The sequence below is a fragment of the Puma concolor genome, chromosome A1, assembly GCF_028749965.1.
Source record: "Puma concolor isolate L17-30 chromosome A1, mPumCon1.1.hap2, whole genome shotgun sequence".
Classification (NCBI taxonomy): Eukaryota; Metazoa; Chordata; class Mammalia; order Carnivora; family Felidae; genus Puma; species Puma concolor.
The window spans coordinates 124,098,505-124,115,568 of record NC_141667.1 but is presented as its reverse complement, the minus strand read 5'-3'; the positions used below and the strand labels follow the sequence as shown (position 1 = coordinate 124,115,568).

Genomic DNA, 17,064 nt, shown 5'->3' with positions numbered 1-17,064 from the left:
CAAAATCACTTCCGGCTACTACCGGAAGTACGGAAACTGGGCGTGCGCCTGGGAGGTCCGGGGCCAGCCAGTAGGGTTTGGAAGGTGCGGAAGTATTCTCTTTTCCAGGGTGCTAGGGCTATCTTCTGCAGCGCTCTGCACCCTTACTGGGTCCGACCTGCTTCGTTCCCAGGTTTTGGCGCCTGTCTCGGAAAAGGGCTTTCTTGCTACACGATGCCCCCGTTCGGATTCCTGCACATGAGGGCTTGGGCTTCACTGTTTGGCCAGCTTCTGCGGTCGCCCCGTGCTGTGTGCATCAGGGAGGTCCATTTTCATAGCCAGGTGAGCCAGGCTGAGTGGTCTGTCGGGGCAGGATCTCCAGATCTGGAGCAGGGATTCGCGGCCTGCACTCCATTAGTATTGTCAGGGTTTTTTGAGTAGTTTAGGGGTACTAAGCTAAGCGTTTTAGATGCTTTGTCATTTAATCCTCATAGCAGTCTTGAGAGGTTGTGATTATTTCCATTTTATTGTTGAGGAAACAGTAAGCTAGGTTAAATGATTTATCTACGGATACATTTATAATATAGGTCCACAATCCCTTATGTGAACCTCTTGGGGTCAAACACATTATTTTTTTAATTTATTTATTAACGTTTATTCATTTTCTGGGAGACAGAGAGAGACAGAGCATGAGCGGGAAAGGGGCAGAGAGAGGGAGACACAGAATCTGAAGCAGACTCCAGGCTCTGAGCTGTCCGCACAGAGGCCGATGCGGCGCTCAAACTCACGAACTGAGAGATCATGACCTGAGCCGAAGCCGTTCAACCGACTGAGCCACCCAAGCGCCCCAGAGTCAAACACATTCTTAAGCAAAGTATATGAATATTCCCATTAAATGAGATGACTGAAGCCCATAAGTGGGCTGAGTTCACATTAGAATTTACCTCAAAATGAGCAATGCCCATCCCTCCAAAAACAAACAAAACAAAACAAAAAAACATTTTCGGTTTTTAGAGGTTTTAGGATTTTGGAATTGCAGAGGAAGGATTGTGAACTGTCATCCTTTGGAGGAGAGAATCCGCCAAAATATGGAACTCTCACACCCTCTATATTTCAGAAAGGAGCATACAGCCTTCTGCTAATAAAGAAACTACCGAATCTGTTTTACTCTGTCAAACACCCTAGCAGAGGCTTTCCTATCATAAATAACAGGGTTCAGATCTTATTATTAATTTTCAGTCACAGCATCCTACCAATCTGGCTTTTTTTAGTTCAATTTGGATATCCATTCCTGTTCATTCCATGGGCATGCTCTGTGTTTTGGGCTGGTTCTTTTCTGTCTTCAGGTTGCTTTTTCCATGTCTCTAAGCCTAATGACTACTGCTATCTTATTAAAAATTTATGGTTTTGCTCTTTGAGTAGGAATTGACAATTGTAGATCATACTAATCCCTACTCCTGGATGGTTGGCGGTGGCAGTGGTGGGTTGTTTTGTGCCTTCATTGTTCTCAGGTGCTTAAGCTTTTTCAGATGTTTAATATCTCCAAATGTAGTGAATACATTTAAAAACAACAACTATGATAAAGACCTGATCTCATATGTATTACATATATAATGCACATACAACATATGTTTTAGAGTGACGCTGAGATTGGAGTAGATAAAACATTGTTCAGTCTGCCTGTTGCTCAGGGCCAAATGTCTTTGTAGGTCTGGACATAGGGCCAGAAGTGTCACAGGTCTGGACAGTCTTGAAAGGAGCACACCTCACATTCCTTTTTCTGACAGTTTGCAGAGGCAGTGTTAACATCCCAACTGAAACCACAACAAGAGAAATCAAATTTTATCATCAAGACCCCAAAGGTAATGCCCTTTTCCCTACCCTGTCCTATTAGGGTTCCTTGGAGCACTGCCCTCAGTTCTTCCCTCTGCTCTGCTTGTCTCTTCCCTAATCCCTTTTAATGTCTTTTTAGACGAATCAAAAAAAAAAAAAATTCCCTATTCTTTTCTTTTTTTTTTTTTTTTTTTAACGTTTATTTATTTTTGAGACAGAGAGAGACAGAGCATGAACGGGGGAGGGGCAGAGAGAGAGGGAGACACAGAATCTGAAACAGGCTCCAGGCTCTGCACTGTCAGCACAGAGCCCGACGTGGGGCTCGAACTCACGGACCGTGAGATCATGACCTGAGCCGAAGTTGGACGCTTAACCGACTGAGCCACCCAGGCGCCCCAAAAATTCCCTATTCTTGAGATATTTATGAGGATCATTCATCTGAATTCAAAGAGATTTCAACTTCAGACCTTCGATTATAGATGTTGTTTAACTCTTTGTCTTAAATGGACTTGTTTTTTGTCTTTGTTTTGGCCATGGCTCCTATTGGTTTCTAGGGCACCAGAGATCTTAGTCCCCAGCAGATGGTTGTGAGGGAGAAAATTCTTGATATGGTTGTTGGCTGCTTTAAACGTCATGGAGCAAAGAGGTTAGATACTCCCGCATTTGAGCTAAAGGTAAGAAGGAAAAACTTTTGGGACTCCATTTTTTCACCTGTCTTCAGTTTTTGAAAGAACTTTTAGCCTGTGTTTTGGAGTCCTTTGAACTGTGGCATTTTTTGTTTGATCCCTGCAGGAAATGCTCACTGAGAAGTATGGAGAGGACTCTGGGCTCATCTATGATCTGAAGGATCAGGGTGGAGAGCTGTTGTCCCTGCGCTATGACCTTACTGTATCTTTCTAAGTGTTGGAGACTGACATCTCTTTCCAAACCCAGACGACTTTCTTTGACAAAAGGGACAAAAGTGCCTCTGGGCCCCCTATGTCTATTTGCAGCAGCCTTTACTTCTAGTTCCTCCCAGAAAGCAATTCTGCCAGCAGAGCCTGGCCTGGAGTGTTGTCATTTAACTTCATTATGTATCAGAAACTCTTGTGGAAGCCTGGAGAAATACAGATTTCTGGCCCTTACCCCCAGATATTCTTAATTCTATAGCTGGAGTGGGGCTCAGCAATGTACATTGCAAACAGGCGTCTGGGGTCATGAAGGGGCAGGTGGTTCTTGACCTCTATTTTAAAAAACATCGACATAGTTGCAAGGAAATCCAGGTTCTGAAAACTTGACTATTTTGAAATGGTTGAGAATTGATCTGAATAGGAAGTAATAGCCCATACTTGGAAGTTCTTGGAGCATTTCTGTTTCATTCAGTGGCCAGTAGGCCAGCTTCCCCTGCTTTTTACTGAACTTGCACTTTTGCTTGGAGAGATTCCTTCATTCCTTTATATATATTGAATGTCAAGCACTGTTAGGCATTGGGAATAGTGGGAAACAAGACAGAGAAGGTCCTTGTTTTCATCCTAGTGGATGAGATCCAGTTGATAATGGCCCATTCCTCTCAAATGTCTACACACTGGGCCTAAGCTTTGGATGTAGTATCCTTTCTCCTTAACTTATTTATGTGAGGTCCCTTTTGCTCGTTATCTGGCCATGAATAAGGTGAAGAAGATGAAACGTTACCATGTTGGAAAAGTGTGGCGGCGGGAGAGCCCAACCATAGTCCAAGGCCGCTACAGGGAGTTCTGCCAGTGTGTAAGTGACCTGATGGGGGCAGCATGGTTTGATAGTTTGGGAGGCTACAACCTGAGAACTGGCTACTCAGTGAAGATTTTTTTCCCCCATCTTTTTTGTTGTTGTAGGATTTTGACATTGCTGGTCAGTTTGATCCTATGATCCCTGATGCAGAGTGTTTGAAGATCATGTGTGAAATTCTTAGTGGATTGCAGCTGGGGGACTTCATCATTAAGGTGAGACCAGGGCTAAGGACTGAGGGGAAAAATCTGGATTTGGCCTGATTATGTCCTAAAACATAGGTGACCCCAGCCTTTAATCCTATAGATCTGGCATTTTCTCAGAACAGTTATTTAATTTTATCTATATCTATATAGTCATCCTATGAAATTTTTTTCTGTCATTTTTATGAGACAGGCTAGTAGGGACTGCCATTGTTTTGAGGGAAAGGGCATTGACGAGGCACTTGTGTTACTTCCACTGAGTTCCCAGGTCAATGATCGGCGGATTTTGGATGGGATGTTTGCTGTCTGCGGTGTTCCTGAAAGCAAGTTCCATGCCATCTGCTCCTCGATAGACAAACTAGACAAGGTAACAAAAAAGACATGTTTTAGTAGACCATATCCGAGTCTCTGCCCTGCCCTCAAATCTATACCCCTGTCGCTGGATTTCCTGAGCTGCCTCTGACTTTGCTGAGTATAATGTTAGGTACTCATGACATTTCCAGTTAGATAAAGAAGGATTTTGGAACTGGGCTAATATTTGGGTGTTTGCACAGATATCTTGGAAAGATGTGAGACATGAGATGGTGGCAAAGAAAGGCCTGGCTCCTGAAGTGGCTGATAGAATTGGGGACTATGTTCAATGTCATGGTAAGAACCAGGGTTTTGTGGGGTATGTGATAGAAGTGGAGTGAGGGTGATGGGTGTACAAACTTCTGCCTCTGAAACAGCTCCTTTCTGAAGATGTGTGACATCAGAACCTGGCCTGAATTTAATTTCACTTTTACTTAGTGTAACCACTTTGTGTCCTCAGATGGCAAAAGCAGAGGTGAGTCTGGTCATAAGACATCAGGATTTTTTTTTTTTTTAATTTTTTTTTAATGTTTATTTATTTTTGAGGTTTTTTTTTTGTTTTTTTTTTTTTTAATAAGAAAATGAAGAGGAGTAGGAGCACCTGGGTTGCTCATTCGGTTAAGTGTCTGACTCCTGATTTTGGTTCAGGTCATGATCTCATGAGTCATGGGATCGAGCCCCGAGTTGGGCTGTGCACTGACTCAGCAGAGCTTACTTGGGATTCTCTCTCTCCCTCTCTATCTGCCCCTCCCCCACTGGCCCACTTCTGCATGCATTTGTGAGAGCTTACTCTCTCTTTCTCAAAACAAGTAAATAAACATTAAAAAATAAAGTAAGGAGGACTGGCTGGAACAAATTAGGAATAAATTTGGATAAAACAAATCTGGGTGAATAGCACAGACCTTATTTCTCCCCATATGTCTCCCTAGGTGGGGTTTCCTTGATAGAGCAAATGTTCCAGGATCCTAGACTATCACAGAACAAGCAGGCTCTAGATGGCCTGGGGGACTTGAAGCTGCTATTTGAATACCTGACTTTATTTGGAATTGCTGAGAAGGTAAGCTGAGTTGGCAGTGGACCTTTTGCTGAGCTTTGGGGCTCTCAGGGTCCTGAGTGTTTTCTGGGACTTACTATAGCCTTGTTCCCACAGATCTCTTTTGACCTAAGCCTAGCTCGGGGCCTGGACTACTATACTGGAGTAATTTATGAAGCAGTGCTACTACAGACCCCGGCTCAGGCTCAGGAGTCCTTCAATGTGGGCAGTGTGGCTGCTGGTGGACGCTATGATAAGCTGGTGGGCATGTTTGACCCCAAGGGCCACAAGGTGCCGTGTGTGGGACTCAGTATTGGGGTAGAGCGAATCTTCTCTATTGTGGAGCAGAGGATGAAGGTAGGTCTTAGGTTGGGGTGGAGTGGGGCTAGAGACTTAAACTCATGTTTTTGGATATACAGTGGGACTGTTTTTCTGATGATTCTTTTTGTCCTTTTTTTTTTAAGTTTCTGATGCACAGGAAGTTTTGGCTTTTTTTTTTTTTTTATTAGTTTTATGTTTTTCCTTTCTCTTTAATCAGACTTTTGGTCAGAAGATACGGACTACAGAGACCCAAGTGTTTGTGGCCACACCACAGAAGAACTTTCTTCATGAACGGTTGAAGCTAATTGCAGAACTTTGGGATGCTGGGATCAAGGTATGATAAATCTGATATCCAGGTCATCTAGGTATATGTGGACATTCAGGTGGCCATTTCTACCTTATGCAAGGTGGAACTTAAGAAATTTCTGGTCTTCACTAAAGTGTCTTCTAGTAGAAGGGTTAGGTACTTATTTCTTTGGCAATGCTTGTTCCTGGGGTTGAGTAGTGTGGTTATTCCTCAGCCCCTTACTCTGTCTTCACTGTTTTCAGGCAGAGCTGCTGTATAAAAACAACCCTAAACTACTAACGCAACTGCACTACTGTGAGGACATGGGCATTCCACTGGTGGTCATTATTGGTGAGCAAGAAATGAAAGAAGGGATAATCAAGCTTCGTTTAGTGGCCAGCAGGGAGGAGGTGAGTGGGGGAAATGGAAGGCACCAAGGGTTTCTATCTTTCTTAGATTCTTTTTTGTTTTTGTTTTTAATGTTTAATTATTTTGAGAGAGAGAGAGAGAGAGAGCATACTTTGCAAGTGGGTGAGCAAGGGAGGGGTAGAGAGAGAATCCCAAGGAGGCTTCACACTGTCAACATAGAGCCCAGTGCAGAGCTCAACCTCACAGACTGTGAGATCATGACCTGAGCCTAAATCAAGAGTCAGATGCTTAAATGACTGAGCTACTCAAGGTCCCCTAAAGATTTTATTTCTTCAGTAATCTCAGCACCCATCATGGGGCTCAAACTCAGAACTCCAAGATTAAGAGTCACATGCTCTATTCACTGAACGAGACAGGTGCCCCAGGTGTTAGAATCTCTTGAGGGCATACATTGCCCATTCCAGCTTGAAGCCCATACTTCTCCCTGTTGGTTGCATAAGTAGTGGGAGCAGATGCAGAGTAAAACGCATGTGGAAAAGCAGTGACTAAGAATCTAGTATCACTCTATAGTTTGTCACATGAAGGTTCTTTTATGTTACAGGTGGCTATTAAACGGGAAAATCTTGTGGCTGAAATTCAGAAGCGACTATCTGAGTCTTGACTCTTGCCTGATTGCCATCTGCTGCTCTTTCTAGAAAATGTTTCTTCTAGAACTGAGTTGCTGATGGACTTCACAACTGCTGGCCAGGATGGGTGACAAGTTCCTCTGACTTCTCCATCCTTTCTGGGTACAGAACTGTGGAAGGCCCTCAGGACTCCTGGGCTAGTGCAAGCAGCTATTCTGCATGGGTGCAGATGGCTGGTATGTGAAAGAGACATGCTCTAACTGCAGAGGCAGAATTGAAGTGCCATTGAATGCTACCAATAGGTACTGAGATGGTTGCTTTTAGCAAAGCTCTAGGAAAGTTGCCTAAGGCTGAGACCATTGAGACCAAAAGTCAGAATCTTAGCCTTCTACTGTGGCTTCTGAACCAGATTCTGGGGAATTTGTCCACAATCTGCCCTTGGCCTGTCCAGGGAGTTTTGGAAGACAGCAAAGAAGGGGGAACAGCTACTTTCTCTTTTGTTTGAGGACAGAGATGCTATCCTGAGGGCAAAGTAGTGCTCATATTGATATGGCATGTCTCTAGCCCATCCACATAGAGTGAGGCTGTCTGTTTAGTAATTTTGAATGTTGAATTTAATAGGTGACTTGATGCAATGGTCTAATCTTTTGAGATTTTGGAGACCATTTCCTGTGCCAGAATTACTACTCTGACTTTATTCCATTATTCTCCTATGGAGGTGACCTTTCTAGAAGTGATTGGATAATGTATTAAATAAAATATTAAATGAAGTAGCTTGGGTGATTTGTCATCAAGAGATTGGTTTGCATAGACCATAGAAAATGCTTGAGTGTACACTAGAGAATTCTGAGAGCTGGGAGCAACCTCCCTGGAGTGATGCTTCTGTATTCAGTGAATGGAGCAGTCACAGTTCCCGACTGCTGCCCATTAACCCCTCAACCCCCAACTCAACACATAGTGAGTCATCTGTCAGAGTTCTTCACCCTACAGAGTTGCTGATGACTGGCCTTTCCAAGTCCAATCATGTTAATTAAATTGTGCCCTATAGATTGAAAGACTGTAAGATTCCTCAGTTTAAGGAAAAATGAGTTAACCAAAGGGTGTTAGCGTTGCTTCAAAACAAGGAGAGAGTGTGCAAAAAGAATTTTGTATTTGTGCGTTGGGAAGGCTGCAATCTTTAAAAACACTTGTCAGGACCGTATCTTTCGTGCATACAGGTAAATGGGACACCTAGAACTCCTGATAACCGATTCAGCCTTAACGAAAACTGAGAAACTCTTGGCAAACGCACGCAAAATTGCTTAGATCAGAGGGCGCTGATCTGGACCGTTGCCTCGTTTGTAAAATAGACGAGTCGAACTAAATCAGCCCTTCAACGCACGTTTTGAAAGCCTGGGAAAAGAAACGTTTGTACGCACCCTTACTTCCGTGTTGCTTCAACCCCCCCCCTTGCGCATGCGTCATTTTCTTGGGTCAGAGGAGGGGCCAACAAGCTTGTTTAAGAAGCCCTCCAGTCCTTAGCTCGTTCAGAACACGAGACTCTAAGCTTATTGGAGGGCAAGCCTGCTTTACGGCTCAAGGCCGCTTTTTACGTCATTTTCCGGCTTCCCATTCACTTCGCAGTGAAGATGGCGTCCGGCAGCGGGGTAGGTGTTGTGTGTGTGTGGAGGCTTTGGTCGGGCGGGGGGCAGAGGGTGGCTTCTCAGTGCGGAATATCCTGCAGCCGGCTGGCTTCTCGACACCTCCTTGTGGTGTAATGGCCCGGATTCAAGAGCTTCCCCGTGGGGCTCTGGTTCAGGGTTTGTGGAATCGCGGAGGTCTCTTGGGTTTGGGTTCTGAGGCTACCTTAGTCTGGTGTGGTCCGGAGAGTCTTCGCTCTCCACAGGTCCGCGGGACGCCGTGCCGCGTAGACGCGGGTCTTTCCATTTCTCTAGGGGTCGGACGTGATTAGCGACGAATCTTGAGCGCTTTTTTCTCTACAGACGAAAAACTTGGACTTTCGCCGAAAGTGGGACAAAGATGAATATGAGAAGCTTGCCGAGAAGAGGCTCACGGAAGAGAGAGAAAAGAAGGATGGTGCGTGCCTGCTCCGTCAAGGGCTGTGGGTATAGTAGAGGCGAAGCCATAGCTGGGAGCCGGTGGGGAGTTGAAATGCATTGACCTTTTACGCCGTGTAACCTCTGGCAGAGCGTTGCCTCCCTGCCCCTTGAGTTCTTAATGTATAAAATGAGAGCAAGAAGAAGGACTGAAGCGGTTTTGAGGTGTTTTCCCTTCTGTTTCTTCTACTTCCTTGCTCTCCTTTTGCTTGGCTCATTTCGTACTTTCCTGAAGTACAGATAAGAGAGTGGAATCCTTAGCAGTGACAGAAAAGAAGTGGAGTATTTTGTTGCTGTGCATTCTGCTATTGAGGCTGGCTTCTTTCCCTTGAAGTCACTTAAGGGGAAGAAGAACTGGCTCAGTTAAGACCTTTCCCTGTAGTCTGAGAAGAGCAAGGGTACTACTAAGGAGTGTGTGATTTTTATTTTTATTTTTTTTAAGCTGATGCTCAGTAGTACTGCTCCCTATGTACAGTGTTGGGAGTTGGTGCTCCTCTCCTAGATAGAGATTCCACTGTACAAAAATAAATGTCTTATTTTCTGTTTTCAAACGTATACATTCTTCTTTCAGTTTAGTTTCACACCATCTTGTACACACTAACCCTTTTAGTTTTTATGTAATTTGTACAGTAGTGCCAGCCACATAACAGGTATTTCCTGAATATTGATCTTTAAAAATTTTCCCCAGCCCTGTGAAGATTCTTTTCTGTGTTAATGCTTGGGGTATCTGTCTGAAAGTGTCTTTGCTCTTTTAAAAGTTCGCTTTTTGTGAAAATTCAGAACTCCTCCTTTCAATTCAGTTAATCAATAAAAAAACTTTGCTTTTAGACTTGTTGGCTTTAAAGTGGGTAAAAGCTGTACATAGTTTAGGGACTGCTTATCATTTTTCCTGTGTCGAGATTCTGTCTTGGTGCTGCTAGAAGTGCTCCTTGTGTCCCTGGCTTTGGGTTCAAGAAAGAAATGAGAGTAGACACCTGTATTTTGGTTATCATGCATTTCTTTTCCTTTCTGGTTCAAGAACTGAAGTATTGAAGAAACTTTCTCCTCTATTATACTTTAGGAAAACCAGTGCAGCCAGTCAAAAGGGAGCTCCTCCGGCATAGAGACTACAAGGTGGACCTGGAATCCAAGCTTGGGAAGACAATTGTCATTACTAAGACCACACCACAATCAGAGATGGGAGGGTGAGTGACTTTTCATCTTTCTCAGGAGCCAGGAATAGGTGTAATAAACTCTGTGTTGCTTTTAGCAGGTGTTGAGGAGGTTCCCTGGCCCCAGGATAACAACCTTGTTGCCTACAATTCTACCTTTAAGTTTGTTTTTCTTTGTTCCCCCAAGGTCTCAACTAAACATAATAGTGTCTCTAGGAGGAGTCACTCGGTAGGCTTATTCATACTAGTACTGTAAGTGCTACTTAATATTTTAAAGAAGAAATGAGGAAAAGAACTACTGAAGAGATATTTAGGGGAGAGATTAGGTGGAGATAGAATGGAGCCTAGGAGCTGTTGAATAAAGGGAGTTGAGGTTCCAGACTGGCTGCAGAGGCTGTAGTTGTTATGGATTGCTTGGTTATACACCTTCTTCCTGACTACCTGCCTCCCATGGTAAGAAGTGTCCTACAACAACTCTTTATTCTTTTGCCCACCACTACTACTTCCATGTTCACTTAGTCTTTCTAGCAGGAGGGCAAAACAGATAGCAATGAATGACATGTCTGAGTTGCTTAGAAAATCCACTAACGTCATTCCTCTTTGTATTCGTTCTCTCTTGCTTTGTAAGTTAACAAATCCAAAATTTAGCATCATGAAATAACAAATAGCTCACAATTTCTGTGTCTCAATAATCTGGGAAAGGCTTAGTGAGGTGGTTCTGGCTCAGGGTTTCACAAAGCTACAGTATAGGTGTCTGGTGGGTCTGCCTTCATCTGAGGTGTAAGTGGAGCTGAATCATTTGATTGAAGGCTTTTTCACGTGGCAGTGCTTTAGAGACCTCAGTTCTTTGCCCCATGGGCTTCTCCATAGTGCTGCTCCATAGTGGCTTCCCCAGAGTAAGACACGGACAGACAAAGACAGAAGCCACTTTTTTTTTAATAACCTTATTTTGTAAGTGACATAGCATCACTTTTGACATATTCTTTTAGTCACAGACTAACCCTAGTACAAATTGGGAGGGGACTACACAAGGTAGGAATACCAGGAATTTTGGCGTCATGGAGGTTGGCTACCATATTCTTCCAAGAGATAAAGCTTTATGAAAGTCAGACGTGCCTTCTTGTAAAAAGAAAATTTACCTAAAAAATAGGAGTTTCTTGGCTGAAAACATTAAGATCCTTATAGCTAGTGGGGCGCCTGGGTGGCTCAGTCGGTTGAGCATCCGACTTCGGCTCAGGTCACGATCTCGCAGTCTGTGAGTTCGAGCCCCGCGTTGGGCTCTGGGCTGATGGCTCAGAGCCTGGAGCCTGCTTCCAATTCTGTGTCTCCCTCTCTCTCTCTGCCCCTCCCCTGTTCGTGCTCTGTCTCTCTCTGTCCCAAAAATAAATAAACATAAAAAAAAAAAAAATTAAAAAAAAAAAGATCCTTATAGCTAGATTTGACCACAAGTGCTATTTATTCTGTTTGCTAGGTATTACTGCAATGTCTGTGACTGTGTTGTGAAGGACTCCATCAACTTCCTGGATCACATTAATGGAAAGAAACGTAAGGCTTGGAGGTAGTTTATGCTTAGGGCTGGGTTTGGGGAAAGGGTAGTTTCTGTTGGATCTTTTTTTAATGCCTGAGAAATACTCTAATTGCTTCAGTACAGGGCATCCTTTACTTCATTATCTAATGTTTCTGGAGGCCCTGGATGAGACACTGTTTCAAGCTTTCAACAAGAAGACCATGGTCTTTTCCATGGCCTAGCTGTCCCCACTGGTATGCATTTGCTCAGTAAAGGCAGTTGAACACCACTTGCATCTTGGCTATCTGTAGCTGCTGCTTCTGGGAACAAGTAAAGCCAATGGAGTTTTTTCCAGCCATAATTATTTTTGCTTTGTATTTTATGAGAAGTTTTTTTTTTTTTAATGTCAAGAAAAGACTTTGAGGGACTGGGGATGTACTGACATTACCTTTTTCACTCTTGATCCCACCCAGATCAGCGAAATCTGGGCATGTCTATGCGTGTGGAACGTTCCACCTTGGATCAGGTGAAGAAACGTTTTGAAGTCAACAAGAAGAAGATGGAAGAGAAACAGAAGGATTATGATTTTGAGGAAAGGATGAAGGAGCTCAGAGAAGAAGTAAGGCTCTGCTGTTCTTTCATCTTTTATCCCCTAGCTTTGAGTTTTATGTTCTGAATCATGGGGAAGCATTCTTCCTCATTCCACTCCCACCCCCAGAGGATAATTGAATCCTGAATTTCTCTATATTGGGGGAAACCTTTACTGCCTTTGTTTGGGACTCTCATGATCTTAAGAATATGGCTGTAAACCTATTCTTTTTTCGTGGACTCTCTGGGCCTACTTACTTTTTTTCTTACTGCAGGAGGGATTAAATACACCTAGTCCCCAAGAGGCATGTGGAACCAGCCTGACTGGGTCAGAATTCTGTTTCCTTCACTTACTGGCTATGACTCTTGGGCAAGTTATAGAACTTCTCCATGTCTCGGTTTCCCCATATTAGAGATCTTAATATATAATCTACACAAAGCACATAGACCAATTCCTGGCATGTGCTGTGTGCCCCAGGATGATAGGTACTATTATGTGGTTTTGCTTCCATAACCTTTTTTAAGAACCAGAGATAACCTAGAACGTAGGACTGAGAAGTGCTCTTCACAGGCTAAAATTTGTCTTTGTTGTTTCTTATAATCTTTAGTGTGGCTTTTCTTCTGTTCTTAAAATTTTATTTGTCTTTAACTGCTTTCTCCTAAAGATAGAAAGGAATCTTGACCTCACTTGTCTCTTTCAATCTTTGGCTCAGGAGTCTGAACTGATTCTGAGTGATTTCCCCCCTAGGAGGAAAAGGCCAAAGCCTACAAGAAAGAGAAACAGAAGGAGAAGAAAAGGAGGGCTGAGGAGGACTTGACATTTGAGGAGGATGATGAGATGGCAGCTGTGATGGGCTTCTCTGGCTTTGGTTCCACCAAGAAGAGTTACTGAGGCTTTCTATGCTTGGCCCTTTGCTAACTTTGTGTGTGAGGGGGGTCATTTTTTTCCGGGGTACTTGGGAAAGTCCTTAAGAGTGGCAATGGGGAGGGCTCGAGGGTGGGTGTTTGTGGTTTCCCTCTACTTTGGGAAAGAGCACAGGATGCAGAGGAAATGCTGTGGCATGTTCCTTCAGCCTCAGTATGTCACTGGAGTCACAGGACCTTTGCCTGAGTTCCCAATAAAAACCTCTTCTGAGGCTGCTTTCCCTAAACTCCCCCTGCATCTTTCCCTCTTCATCTGTCCAACCTCTTACCTGAGCATACTACATTGATCCTGTGTTCTCCCTTTGTTTTAATTTTGACTCTTGGCTTAGCCTGCAGCAGAAGGGTTCTCTGGGTCCCCAGTTTCCAGTTGCTAGCATATTTTTGACCAGCCTTCTATCCCCCTCAACCTCCTCTGGTTTTCTGCCACCTGTGCATGCATGTGTATTTCTGCCTGGGTCTGGTATGTGCGGGCGTGTGTGCATGAATTTGTCACATAGGGGGAGCCTGAGCTAGAACCTCAGAGCATTGCTGCCTTGGGGCCTGATGTTCTTGGCTCCTTCAGTGCATGTAACAGGAAATTAAATGGGACGAGTGTTTGGTGTGGTTTTTGTCTGGTGAGTTTTTTAACCTTTGTTCTTCATATGTAGACTGTTGAGCGTTTCCTGTTTGTTTCATTTTATTGAGGATTACTCTTTTTTTTCTTCCTTGTGAGCAGGCTCTTGGAAGAACCTGTTTGATGCAAAAAAGAAAAAGGAAAAAAAACTTCATATGGGAGCCCTTGGGTCTCAGAGACTGTTCAACATGTATAATAAATGGCATTGACTGGGCCTATTCACATTTGGTGGGAACATTCCATATTCTTCCCTGTGTATTGTTTTTTTCTTCATACACTGAGTATTTACATATAGAGCTTATTCTTTCTTCTCCCTTCATTTGAGTCCTGTCACTTTTTTTTCCCTAGGTTCCTTCAGCACGAGTTGTATTTTCCTCTGATGGGATGTGTATCCGGAGGAGACTGAACAAAACTTTTTCTCTAATTTTAGCCTCCTTTGGTCTCTTTTTTGGAACAGCAGAGTTGAGGGTTGAACTTAGTGTGTTCCTTATTTGCAGTTAGACTAAGCACAGGGTTACTGGATTTTGGCACTGTTGACATTTTCGGTTGGCTAATTCTTTGTTCTGGAGGCTGTCTTGTGCATTTTAGGATGTTTAGCAATATCCCTAGCCTCTGCTTGTAGTGCACCTCCTCCCCAAGTATGACAGCTAAGATTGTGTCCCCAGGATATGGTGAAATCCCTACTCCCAGCCCCATTCAGAACCACTGAGAAACTGCCTTCCCTACTTTGGTGTAACTTGAGCATTAGATCACACAGATTGCTGAACTAAAAAAAAAAAAAAAAAAGCTTTGAAAATCCCTGGATTGGGTACTGTGTGTCCCAGGGATACAGAAGAAAAAAAAATCAGTCCCTTAAATAAACCAACAATAGTTACACAAACTTCTGTATCTGAAAAGAGGACTCTATGTGGATTAACAAGGCTGCCACCATATATGCCTTGTTTACGTTCTCTGCCTCATGTAGCCCCCTTGAAACATCTGAGTCACCTTTGGATCCCTTAAAGTACTATACTCTTTCCTTTGGACTTTTGCACGTAATTCCCTTGCTGTCAGGCATAACTTGACTAATTTGTTTCTGACGCTGAATCTTGCCACTGGGAGCGTTATGAATGTTATCTACTGGCTCAAGGCCTGGTTCAAAGTATCTTATACAATATTTGTTGGCCAATTGCAGGCAGATTAGTGAGTTCTTTGCTAACAGTATTGTGTGCTCTACAGGTCCTTCAAGTCAGACTCTAGTAGTTAGGGCTGTTTTGCTCACCCTTTTAAGGCAGGCTGGAGAAAATATCAGTGAGCTGAATTCCTTCCATGATTCAGTACTGTTTAGGAAATCATCTAATTCACCTTGTCTTCACAGGATTTCCCCCCCTCTTTGGTACAGTGGAATCTTAACTCGAGTCACCCCTACTAAAAAAGCAATTCTGAATTCCAGGTTCTCTAAATTCTCTTGGGACTAACAAGTGGTTTGAGTCTCTAAGGGGTATGTCTAGGTAATGAGTGTATGAAGGGATTCAAGGCGGTGACTTGAAAAGATGGAGGGTGGGGTTGGGGAAAGGAGGTGGGGTGGGTTGAGGAGGTGGGATGGAAATTTAGGAGCCCAGAGCAATCCCAGATAACTCAGAAATCTCTGAAAGAGAAACTTATTTGATGTTTGTGGTCTTTCTAAAATCCATGGAAATTTTGCATTTTGGTTGAGGAATATGCCTGTGACTTGCCTACATGTTCATTTATTCAGCGATTACTGAGTTGCTGACCGTGTTCTAGGCCCTGGTATTGTTTTCTGGAGCAAGGCATCAAGGCTCAGCTGTCATGGAATTTACATTCTGGTGGAATTGCCTTTTAAAGTACCTAGGGGACAAAAGATTGGATGGTTTCAGATCATTCTGTGGCTTCAGGCACCCCCTGGGACTCTTGAGCCTCTCCCATAGTCCCCCCTCCGAAGTCTTAAATGTGGAGACTTTAGCATTTCTACTCATGTCTATCCTAAAAACATACCTGTGTATGTGTACATATACTTCTAAGGTGTTTACTGCAGGTTTATTTAACAGTGAAACATTTAGAATAAAACATACATTTATTCTTGAATATAGTGCAGCCATTACTATGTATATGAATTAGATCTGTGTACTAACAAGAAAGATCAAGACCTACTGTTAAGTAAAAGCACAAAAACAATACCAGACAAACTGATTTCCACAAACTTCCAACCCCCTTCATAAAACTATATTGTGTGTCCAGTGAAATACATAGATTGAGAAAAAGGTCTGGAGGATGCATAATGAAATTATAACTGGTTAACTGGAGAAAGTAGGAATTATGGGAAGAGAAAGGTTAGCTGTTTAACAGTACACATGAAAGGAATAGAATATTCATGTGGGTTTAAAATAATTTTTAAAAATAGTAACAAAAAGTAATACTATATAATACCTATTATGACACTTGGGAGGGGAACTCTGTGGTTTTTCTTTGGTTTAGCTCTAGAGTTCCTAGTAAGGTCTGAAAGAGAACTTGGAGCTTGCAAAGATTTCACTCTTCTGACTCGGGCATTCCCTGTGGTTTGTCCTGGGAGCAGAGGGGCTGGAGGGCCTGTCCAGAGACTTGGGGACCAGGTGACTGTTGCCTGTAATAGAGAATAAGCTTGGAAGGCAACTTCTTGGTAGAGCTTACTAGCAGGTAAAGGGGACATGAGTCCTCATTGCTGTGTGTCCTCAGATGGGCACTTTGAGTGGCTGAGTAAGAGCAATTTTTGGACACTAGAGCATACTAGATCACTCCTGTTCTGGTTGACTTATAGAGTCTTTCTTGCCAGTCAAGATAGTATAATCTAGAGGATGTGCCCAGGTTGGCCGTAGCTGAGTGGTTTCTTCAAGTAAAGCATCTCCTAGCTACTCAAGTGGTTCAGGACCTGCTGGTACTTTCTAGCCCTTTTGCCACTGCCCCAGCTCTTTTCATTTTCCCAGTAATCAGCTTTGGGGAGAGTATTTTAAGACTAATGCCCTATCCAAAGCACCAGAGCAACTGGTTCTCCAGTGAATGTTCAGCTCCCTTTACACCAGGAACCAGGCTCCTTGGAGAATTGGCTGATGCTAGGACTGGGGAAGGAAATAAAGAGATGAACCTGGAGCGTCTTGTAGTGCCAGAAACAAAATACAACCCTAAACAAAAGACTCACTTTTAAAATTATGTTTGGTGTGTGGTAATGTTTGTGTTTTTATTCCAGTAGTTATAGTCAGGCTTGTATCTTTTCTCATGTCCTCAAATTTCCTTATTTGGGATGTCCTTTTTTTGTCAGCTATAGCTTGACTCCCTCTTATTATATAACCGAATTATTTTACTCTGTTTTTCCTTTTCTCTCCCATTTTCTTAGTCATGTTGTTTTTAGGAAACAATTTGCATACAGTTTTTCCACACTTGTTACCACCTTTACTTTAGAGATCTACA

General features: G+C 43.2%; 2 protein-coding genes across 3 annotated transcripts; both read left to right on the top strand.

The window, feature by feature from the left end:
• Nucleotides 1–43: 43 nt before the first annotated feature.
• Nucleotides 44–6,980, top strand: HARS2 (histidyl-tRNA synthetase 2, mitochondrial). 2 transcript variants are annotated; one of them, XM_086702403.1, is made up of 13 exons: nucleotides 44–321; nucleotides 1,767–1,841; nucleotides 2,367–2,486; nucleotides 2,605–2,700; nucleotides 3,430–3,555; nucleotides 3,663–3,770; nucleotides 3,952–4,125; nucleotides 4,313–4,406; nucleotides 5,039–5,166; nucleotides 5,260–5,499; nucleotides 5,681–5,797; nucleotides 6,013–6,159; nucleotides 6,720–6,980. In XM_086702403.1, the coding sequence occupies exons 1-13, from the start codon at nucleotides 214–216 to the stop codon at nucleotides 6,777–6,779; spliced, it is 1,593 nt and encodes a 530-aa protein (XP_086558529.1). In that variant the 5' UTR covers nucleotides 44–213; the 3' UTR covers nucleotides 6,780–6,980. The 2 variants fall into 2 exon arrangements, with proteins under 2 accessions (XP_086558529.1, XP_025780893.2); XM_025925108.2 differs by having other exon boundaries at nucleotides 45–321; nucleotides 4,027–4,125.
• Nucleotides 6,981–8,235: 1,255 nt separating this feature from the next.
• ZMAT2 (zinc finger matrin-type 2) lies at nucleotides 8,236–13,847 on the top strand. Its single transcript, XM_025923590.2, has 6 exons — nucleotides 8,236–8,390; nucleotides 8,727–8,820; nucleotides 9,901–10,024; nucleotides 11,463–11,536; nucleotides 11,972–12,117; nucleotides 12,835–13,847. The coding sequence occupies exons 1-6, from the start codon at nucleotides 8,373–8,375 to the stop codon at nucleotides 12,976–12,978; spliced, it is 600 nt and encodes a 199-aa protein (XP_025779375.1). The 5' UTR covers nucleotides 8,236–8,372; the 3' UTR covers nucleotides 12,979–13,847.
• The last annotated feature ends 3,217 nt before the right edge of the window (nucleotides 13,848–17,064 follow it).

Bases quoted from the DNA above. Each gene is read 5' to 3' on its own strand.
- HARS2 (XM_086702403.1), top strand. From the start codon at position 214: ATGCCCCCGTTCGGATTCCTGCACATGAGGGCTTGGGCTTCACTGTTT. The intron at 5,500-5,680 runs GTAGGTCTTAGG...CTCTTTAATCAG, and splicing joins TTGTGGAGCAGAGGATGAAG to ACTTTTGGTCAGAAGATACG. The intron at 6,160-6,719 runs GTGAGTGGGGGA...TTTATGTTACAG, and splicing joins TAGTGGCCAGCAGGGAGGAG to GTGGCTATTAAACGGGAAAA.
- ZMAT2 (XM_025923590.2), top strand. The intron at 8,821-9,900 runs GTGCGTGCCTGC...ATTATACTTTAG, and splicing joins AGAGAGAGAAAAGAAGGATG to GAAAACCAGTGCAGCCAGTC. The intron at 10,025-11,462 runs GTGAGTGACTTT...TCTGTTTGCTAG, and splicing joins CCACAATCAGAGATGGGAGG to GTATTACTGCAATGTCTGTG.